The 9,942-nt window shown below is 40.8% G+C and overlaps 1 protein-coding gene across 1 annotated transcript; it reads right to left on the bottom strand.

Annotated features, from left to right (window-relative positions):
- Positions 1 to 5,307: 5,307 nt before the first annotated feature.
- Positions 5,308 to 9,904, bottom strand: LOC141001119 (aquaporin-9-like). Its single transcript, XM_073472087.1, has 6 exons — positions 9,827 to 9,904; positions 9,532 to 9,658; positions 7,976 to 8,113; positions 7,708 to 7,826; positions 6,558 to 6,775; positions 5,308 to 5,569 (listed from the first exon to the last, which is right to left on the bottom strand). The coding sequence occupies exons 1-6, from the start codon at positions 9,902 to 9,904 to the stop codon at positions 5,362 to 5,364; spliced, it is 888 nt and encodes a 295-aa protein (XP_073328188.1). The 3' UTR covers positions 5,308 to 5,361.
- Between the last annotated feature and the right edge of the window lie 38 nt (positions 9,905 to 9,942).

The raw sequence follows: 9,942 nt of genomic DNA, 5'->3' as shown, positions 1-9,942 counted from the left end.
TTTTTTAAATGTTTAGGTATCTGCTGCTGCTTTCATTTTGACCAGTTTCTCCATCAGGATCACTGCTCACCTCAGGAGCATTTGTTGGAGCTGCTGAAGCCGAGAAAAGCATCTGTGCAAACAATCTGTGTAATATTTATTGAGGCGAGTCAGAGATCCTCAAGCATCAGCTGTCAGTATCTATTCTCTGTTGTTCTCACTTTCTCCTGGTGATGCTTGAAGATTGACTGACAACTTGCCACATACAATAATTCAGCATGACTCTGAATGTACGAATGCTTCAGCTTTTTTTGAATGTACATAGATTCTTTTTGTAAGTTGTCGAACTTTGTGAAAGGGCAACGCTCAGACTGACCTTACACTAATGAACCTAACAACTTGTGACACGTTATTAACACTATCATTTATAGAGACAAGCCTTTAGTCAGAGATCTTCTTGAGGCATCAAACTTCTTTCCTGTTTATGTTTAAAGAAGGTCTCTGACTGAAGAGTAGCTTCAACAACATTCATATTGCAGAGATCAAAGTGTGCCGATGCTTTTCTTATTTTTATTCAATTCATTTTATTTTTTACATGTAATCTGTTTCTCACAAGTCCCCTAACTTTTCATTATTCATATCACCGATTTTACAAAAATGTACCCAACACTCATTTTGTGTTGCATCAGTATATGGTTAAAGATCTCTTTGCAGAAACGACTAAAAACGGCACGACATGTTGACTCAGGAGAAGCCTTTCTGTTTTCTGTTGCTGTGCTTCACATGACAAAATCAAAATTTTTTGATTGAGCATATTGTTCATGCCTTAATTGGCAGACAAGGTTCATTTTCTGTTAACAATGAAATAAAACAACAAAACATTCATTAAAAAAATCGCTCATCTTCAGAAATGATAAACTTTGGACATTCATAGGGTAATATTAAGGATGGGATTAATCAGATTTTTTAGAAATGTTCTTTTAAACTTTAAATTCTGCTCAATAAAGAAGTGTAAGGGTTAAATGAGAGGATGTTAGATGATGAAGTACATTTTATTCAGAGGAACTGTAGCAGTGGGAAGAGATTCAAACGTCTGATCCGCCTTTCCTCTGGTGTTGGGCTCTAAAAGCTGCATCTTTAATATATTATTTACTGTGGTTAACTCCTCAATAAAGTAGTGAAGGAAACTTGTTCACTCAGCTGAATGCAGTAGAGGAGCGTCCACAGCAGAGGGAGCAGCTGCTGAGGGTGACATGTTGGGTCCAGAGGTTTTGGAGTCATCAACATCAACATCAGCAGCAGTGCAAAGCAAAATGCAGCTCCTCATCCCCTCTGGTTCCACAGAAGAGGCCTTCAGCAATCAAGAAACTGAATTACAAATATTGTGTGAGCTCAGAAAAGTTTGGTTTATTTGAGTAACGTTGGAAGAAGGAAAAGCAAATTCAGACATTTTTATTTTCCTGAGCCGCAACACTTTATTCACAGTGTCATCAATGAGTTTTTTACACACTATTATTCACTGTCAATACTTACTGATGAGCGTGAACGTGTTTGATGATGTAACAACCATAGGAGAGTGTATGTCAGGTCTTGGAAGCACGCATTAGCACATGCAGTGGAATGTGGCCCGCTATTGATTTTCAATGTGGATCCTCTGCTGCAGTCGCTGGCTGAGGTTCAATATCTTCTGGATAATGCAGCTGCTGAGTTGTATTCCAGTAAGCTCACATTATTGCTACAGATGCCGTCGTCCATTTTGTCACACTTCTCCATAAGCTGATGTCACTCACTGTGTTTCTAACCCTGATCAATATTCTGCGTTTAGAATTTCAGCCTTGTGCAAGGAGCTGACGTCACAGCCTATATAAGCGAGCAGCACCTTTTGTGTTTCAGCGTTGTGACAAAGCATGATTGTGAAAGTGGCACCAGCCTGCTGAGTGTCACCCAGGCTGGAAACACAGTGGCAGCAAAGAATACAACTCCCAGTTCATTGTCCGGTATCCTGCCTGTGAGGTTGTCAAGGCCGCTCCATTCAGCCCGTCTGCATGGATTTAGTTTGTTGGTCTCATAAAAACTTTGGCTGCTGCGAGAAAAAAACATTCAAATGTGCTGCCAGTTGAAGGAATCACAGAATTTGCTGTGGATTTTCCTTTAATTGAAACAACTTAATCTGTGTTTCAACCTTGCAGACTCAAAACTGGGGTCCCTCAGGGTTCTGTTCTTGATCCCTTCCTCTTTTCTTTTTACTCCAAGTCACATCAGGTATGCAGATGACTCTCAACTAATCCTATCTATGATCCTATCTATCTATCTATCTAACCCTGTTGCTTTTTTATTCCGATCCAACTTTGAAATATATGAAATACAATAAAATAACACAAGTGAAATACAATATAGAGACCAGAGTAGCACAGTAGAAGAGGTTAGATTAAAAAACATAGATTACAAAAATACACAGGTGAGTCTTAAGATTTCTTTTAAAGGTGTTAATAGATTGCGAAGCCCTCAGGTCCTCTGGTAGGCTATTTCAGAAGTGAGGACCGTAGATATCAAACACTGCCTCCCTGTAGTTCTTTGTTCTGACCTAGGACAGACTCAAAGGCCAGTGTCAGGCCTAGTCCACACGTACAAAGGTTTTTTTAAATACGCATTTTTTTCCTCCTCCGGTTTAAAACAAATTCCTGTCCACACACACGGTATGAAAACACAAACGCAGGCTAAAAAAAAAAAAGGCCAAAAAAGCCTGGTTTTCCTTTCTACACATAAACACTGAAAACAGCATTTCTGAATATCTTCACCCCAGCAGTTTTCCAAAAGCTGGTGCCAACATTTCTGCAGCAATCTGCTCCATTAGAATAACTCTCACCAACATCAGGAGGATATGTCCCTTCCCCAGGCTCTTGTCTTCTCACGCCTATAGACTACTGCAACGTACTCTTAGTTGGTGTGCCTGTATGTGTCATCCGACCTCTGCAGCTCATCCAGAATGCAGCAGTTCTCCCACACCAAGCTGCTCCTCCGCACCCTGCACTGGCTACTGGTGGCTGCTCGAATCTGAATCAAAATACTGGTACTTGTCTACTGTGCTGCAAATGGCTCAGGGTGATCCTACATCCAGGACTGTGTGAAACCATACTCCACAGCCTTGATCTGCTACTCGCTCAACAAAATCATGACTTGTTGGCTGTCCAGGCAACAATGGTGGAACGAGCTCCAGGACAGCAGATATTGGCCGATAAAACAAACCCTTTCCCCCTTATTATTTCTGTGGCAGATGAAGCAGTTTAACATATTTAATGAGATGAGTGTGCCTGCAAGATTCTTGTAGTTTTTGGGTTGAGTCCTCATGGCTAAATTCACTTATTGTAAGTTGTTCTGGATAAAAGCATCAGCTAAATAAATGTGATGTAATGCAACAGAGTGAAGTCAATATTTCTCAAATTGAGCTTATTTGGTGTGTCCATGTGATCTCACAGAGACAAGCAGTAAGAATGCAGTTTTACAGGCCCAGATCTCAGGAGACTGTTATGTTTTTATGCTAAGAAGTCTGTCAGTGCTTCTGACTCAGCACCGCCACGTCGTCCTACATCATCTCTGACCTAGGTGAGAAAGGGGAGAATCACATGCACCTGCACATGTATCGTTATTGAGCAGCCAGTCAGTCCATACAAAGTGATTTTCCTCTCTGCTCCATGTATGCAATCAGGCAATGATTGCATGACAAACTGACATGAACAGTAACATGATCTGCACGTTCACCCTCAGGCTGGTGGCAGATGAACTCGCCCTGCGACGCCCCGATTCAGTCCATCACACACCTCTCCACTCAGCGCTGAGGATCTGGAGACTTCTTGTCTGCTGCTGTTAGTGACCCTTACACAGTCACTCAAAGTAAGTTAGCACAAGTGTTGAAATGGGGGTTTGTGTTTCCTCTCTGAGAGTTTTAAGTGTCACTGAAAGCATCTCAGACCCTTTGTTTATCATTTGCCTGCAGCCAAACACAATAGTGGCCTAAAGACAGTGACAGAAATCAACTAACCACATGTATTCAAGTACAATTTCAAGGTACATTTTGTCCAACTATAAAGCCCTACTCCAGTGCTTTATTAACCTTAATACGCCATTGTTCTCGCTCTAGATCAAGTAGCTGCAAAAAAAACATAGTATATAGGCCAGGACCTTTTCTTGTAATGGAGTAAATTTACACTGTGGTGTTGATTCTAAGGTTTGAGGAGGGTCTTCTTCAGGTTCCCTCAAGTAAAATCACATTGCTTTTACATCTTCAACTCAAACAGTGCAGTCACTTCCTGAGGCTCCAGGCAGACACTGTGACTCGTATCATCTTTGACAATAACGAGGAAATATTTAACAGCAGAGTGCTCTGAGCTGACACAGAGGTGTAATCATCCTCTGCAACCCTGTCAACTAAACACAAATGATCCATCTCTTGTATCGTTGAAGGTTGTCTGCTGGTGAGGCTTACTGAAAGGATTTATGTCTGCAGTTTCTGTCCTCTTTCACTTCATCACACAGTATTAAAGCCTACGTACAGAACAATTTAAGGGGCGTTTGAGGATGTATAGTTTGAATGCAGAGAGGAAAATTACATCAACTAACTGAGTGATAAATGCAACGGATGATGGAGTCTCTGCTACAAGTCCATATTTATAGAAACTTTAATGTAGACAAAACAACACAGAGTAAAATACAAATATTAATAAAGAACAGAAGGAAGGATTCCTCACAGCTTGCAAAAGAAGAACATAAATATAAGAAACCCAAAATGTTTTAAGTGGATATACAGATAATATCACAACCACTGAGGAAAATAGGAGCAAATTTAAAAGAAGAAATCTAAAACTATTATTTCAGTACCAAGTGAATATATCCAAATAATGGCCATTTTTCTTCTAATATCTATAATGCAGTATTTACAACATAAATATGAAAAGTCATAACATTGTAAAGCACACAGGAGTGACATTTTTGTGTGTTTATGAAACATATAACATCAAAAGTTAAATTGCAAAGGAGACAGTCCGGTATTGTTTTGGATAACAGGTTCAATATTTTACAAAGACGGTGCAACATTGTCTGACAGCACAGACCAAAACAATCTCTGTTGCGCTTAACAGAGCTGCAGTTTGTTCATCCAAAAAGTTTCCTAATTGATTTTACTTTGTGTTTTCACCCGTGAATGTTCTAATGTTGTCATCACTGAGCTGAAAAGCTTGTCTCTGCGGAGGATCATTTCAATCAGAAGAGAAACTACAGCCTATCCTGAGATTAACAGGTTTGCCAGAGATGGAAGCTGTGCTGGCTGCTCTTCACCTGACAGAATCGGACCAGTCAGTCCTGGAGGTTAATGTCTTTTTTTTCTCTTTAGCTCATGGTGATCATCTCATATTTGTCCTTCAGACTGCTGTCGTCGTCCTCTTCGTCTTCCTCCTCCTCCTCCTCCTCCTCATGGGGCTTCTCAGGCTCATCACGGTGGTGGTGCAGCTCGATCAGCAGGTAGTAGATGACGGCTGCGACCACTCCGCCCACCATGGGCCCCGCCACAGGGATCCACCACCAGTAGTCTGCAGTACTGTGAGCAAGAGGAAAGAGTTAAATACCTCTCTGGCAGCGACACGGGCAGCTGGCACTGGGGCCACTGCAGGCCACTGGTGATCGCTGGATCATTCACAAGCATCGACTGCATCTGTTGAGTGCATGTGACATTATATAACACTATCATTGTCCATGTCAACAGCTCAGGTCTTCATCAGTTTACTTCAATAAAGGTTTCAATAAATAAATTAAATAAAAGGATCTAATTTAAAAGACTTGACAAGCAGTAAAACTATATATGTAAAGAAAAATGATAGACTTTTAAAGGTGCACTCTGCAGTTTTGGAGAAGAAATTTAAATGGGAAGAGTAAGATCTTCAGTGACAGATTATTTATGTCTAAACAAACTAAATAAACAAACTCTCTTCATTTTCATGACTGAATAAACTGAATAGACAAACTGACCTTACAGGACAACACAATTTCATACAGTTTTACTTTGTTTATATGTGGCGGACCCTGCCACCTTTCTAGCTTCAGGGGACCCTATTTTTCTCTGAGAACAGCTTGTTTATTCAGTTATGGAAAAAATATATATTTCTGAGTTTGTATTATTACCTCATCAATATTGTAAATATTAAAATTTGAATTTCTTCTCCAAAACTACACAGTGCCCCTTTATCATATGAGAGTTGTTAAACTAAATTTAACAAAATCATTAACTGTCTACATTGAACTGTAATATTTGTTATTGGATAAGCTCACCCCAAATTGAAGATTTAATCATTATCTTCTCACTGTAATCCAATTCTCCAGAATCCCTGAGATCCCAAATTGATTTGAAATGATGGATAATTAAACCCTCAACACACGGTCAAGCTAGTGCAGCAGGACCAGCCTGATCATTGCCACTAAACCTCTACATGGTATAACTTCCTGTGTTCGTTTCAACCCAGGTACATGAGAGAAATCACACAATAACCTCAATGTAAGGGTCTTACTACAGCTATGGTGACTACAGTTACCTGAAGACCTCCATCCCCCATCCTGCTACAGCTGTGAACAGTCGGGGTCCCAGGTCTCTGGCAGGGTTCAGAGGGTAGCCACAGTTTAGTCCCATAGACACACCGATGGCCATGATGATCAGACCGATAGCCAGCGGCTCCACACCTTTGGGAGCGCCGATGTTCCCACCGTCAATGATAGCCAGGATACACAGGACCAGCATACCTGTCCCCACCACCTGCAGAAGGACAGCATATCTGTTTAATAAACAACAGAGCTCAGGCAGGTGAAGAAGATCATAACAAACATCAGTAACTTCCAAATTACAGCGTTGATTGATTTTCTTTCCTCTCATTATTTTTATTAAATGTTATTTTGTTTGTCTTGCCTTTACTTTTAGCTCTCTGCTTCCTCTTTAAATCCATATCAGAGTCAGAATCAGAAATAATTATGTTTCAGTAAAGATAAATTATAAGATATATAAGATAAAGAGTGTGTAAAAATAAAAACATATAAACTAAAATATAAATAAAAAATGTATTGTATGATGTATAATGTAAATGAATTGTTGAGTAATTGCTAAAACAACAGTTAAATAATATATCTGAGTATATGTAGGTAAAAGTGTGTCTGTATATATGTGATGTCTTTGTGGACAAAGTATATCTCTTTTAATAATGTTTATTTAACAAAATAAAATCTGTAGAATTAACCTGCATAGTGGTCAAATTGTATTGGGTAAATTAAAATTACATTTCCACTGTAATCTGGATATGTAAATCATAAAAACTATTCTTTGAACCATCAAATCTAGCTTTTAACTGGTAGGTTAAAGGGAAGGAAACATTAACATGAGCACAACCCCTCTGATTAGGCTTATCTCAGTGGTTCACCTGATGTGCTTTTCAACAGTAGACGTGTTATTTTTGGATCACTGCACCAACTAAAAAGACGGAAAATGCTGTTAGGTATAGATTTGACCCTCCAGAGAATGCCAGGAAATGGGTCATTAGACCCAAAAACTGAGCAAAAAGAGGGGGTGTTCTCAGACAAAATGGGGCAATCAATGTTGCATTAGCTGCATTTGCCAGACTTCGCAGTATTTAGAGCCTGAATGGGAGCGGCGACAAAGGAGGGCGGGGTCATTGGGTCACAGAGACCGGACCTCACCTGATCGATGAAGCCACCGAGGATTGACAGGTGTCTCGCAGGGTAGGAAGCAAAAATGTGACCTGTTGCATTGATTCCCGTCACCGACAGAATCCCACTGGTGAAGTCCATGAAAGCATCTGTGAGGAGGACGAACAGTTAGATGACAGCTGAATACACCACTAGCTTTAAGAGTGTTGGCTCTTTTTCAAGTTTTGGAGAAGCATTTGGAGGTCTGTACCAGCTGTTATGGTTCAACATATAAGAGAATAAAGCTCAGTGTATTCACCATAGTACAGCCCAAAGACTGCAGCGGCTCCAGCAAAAGCACCAAGAAACTGAGCAATGACATAGAAGGGAAACTTCCAGATCTTCAGTTTGCCCAGAATCACCATGGCCAGAGACACAGCAGGGTTCACATGGCCCCCTGGGACGGAGGACAAAGCAGAGAGTGAGAGAGGGTTGATGTGGGTGGAGGTGGCTGGCATGATATCCTCTCCATCATTAGGGAGGCTGTCACATTTACGAGGGGCAGCAGAAGGAGAGCAGCCCCTGGGGCGGTGCAGGGTTTTGTTATGTATGCTCACAAGTGAAGAGGCAGAATAATGGTCACATATTAGAAATTCAACCTTTAAGTAAAAAAAAAAAAACAAAGGGAGCGTTATTCTGTTCCCTTTTATTCCAGCTGTGCTCTCCTCCTGCTAGCTTTTACTTCTAAAAACAAATTAGAAATCTGTTCAGTCTTAATGAAATCTATTTTGTCCCTCTGATGTAAAATTGGAAGTAGCTGCTGCTCAGATGAGGCAGGCAGTCTGGTTTGGACTGAGCCTGCTCTCTGTCAAAGACTGATGAACGTGGCCTATGATCAATGGCGTTTGCAGGACATTCAGTGCCCAGGGTTATGTATGACCCCACAGAGACTGTGCACTAGCACTAACAAATCAATGCTCAGTGCACATTCATTGAATCTGGACAGAGAGCTGGCACGTTCCTGCTGACACTGGAGCCACGGAGGTGGCACATGGCTGGACAGGAAGCCATAAAGTTATATTATTACAAGCTGCAGGCCTCATGAGTAACAGTGTTTTCATTACAACAGATAAAGGCCAGCTGTGTCAGACTGTTTATGTGTTCTGGCACAGGTTGTTTGTATTAACTATGAATTATTTTAATGCAGCCTAGAGTCTGTAGAGTTCAACAGTAGATTAAAGAAGCTGAATATGCAACAACTACATTATTAAAAGTGAGTAAGTCCAAGCTAAGCCCAGTAGCAACAACATCCATTAACAATTATTTAAAAAAACTGTATTGCAGGGGCATTAAAGGAACAGTTCATCCAAAAATGACCATTCAGTCATTATCTACTCACCCCCACGCTGATGGAAGGTTGACTGAAGTTTTGTAGTCCTCAAAACATTTCTGGAGCTTCACAGCAAAACAGTGTTGCAGCATTCTCCTAAACAACTGAAGTAGATGGGGACTAAGAAAAAAATCGGATCTTAGCACTTCATTAGACTTGGATTATACCGGATGAGCTGCATGGAGCCATTTTGTGTTTTTTTCATGTTTAAAACAAGTCCCCATCTATTTCAGTTATTTAGGAGAATGCTGCAACGCTGTTTTGCTGTGGAGCTCCAGAAATGTTTCATAGACTACGCAACTTCCCCCAACTTTCCATCAGCATGAGGGTGAGCAGATAATGACTGAATTTTAATTCTGGGGTGAACTGTTCCTTTAACTTTCAACTACAATATCAAACACCGTAACTGGGATGCGGTGGCTCATGTGATATACTGGACTGCAAAAAAACAATCAGGCTTCAGGAGTTCATGAAACCACATTTACCCGACACTCCACCGGCCACATACGCTGCCATCATCAGTCCTACGGAGAAGCCGATGTGGACGGTGAGAGGCTCCCCCAGGGTGTTTCGACTGAGAACGGTCTGAGCGACTGAGCCACAGCCAAACAGCTGGCAAACAAAGAGGAAGACAACAGCAACTTTTCACAGAAGTCTCTTTTCAAAGATAGAATAATAAAGGCAGATGCAGAACAAGAACATTTCTGAACATGAAACAAGTGTATGAACATTTCAGACTTGAAACAACAGAATATAATTTTAATAGAAAGTGTTACTTACGACCAAGACAAACGTCCCCAGGAATTCTGCCAGGAATTCCTTGAATATTCCATGTTTGAGTGCACAGTGTTGCCTCATGCTTCTCTCGTGTTGTTTTTCAGTGTGTATCACTGTGC

The sequence above is a fragment of the Pagrus major genome, chromosome 8 (genome assembly GCF_040436345.1).
Source record: "Pagrus major chromosome 8, Pma_NU_1.0".
NCBI lineage: Eukaryota > Metazoa > Chordata > Actinopteri > Spariformes > Sparidae > Pagrus > Pagrus major.
Note: the sequence above shows the minus strand (reverse complement) of the source record. Positions and strands in the feature narration are given on the sequence as shown.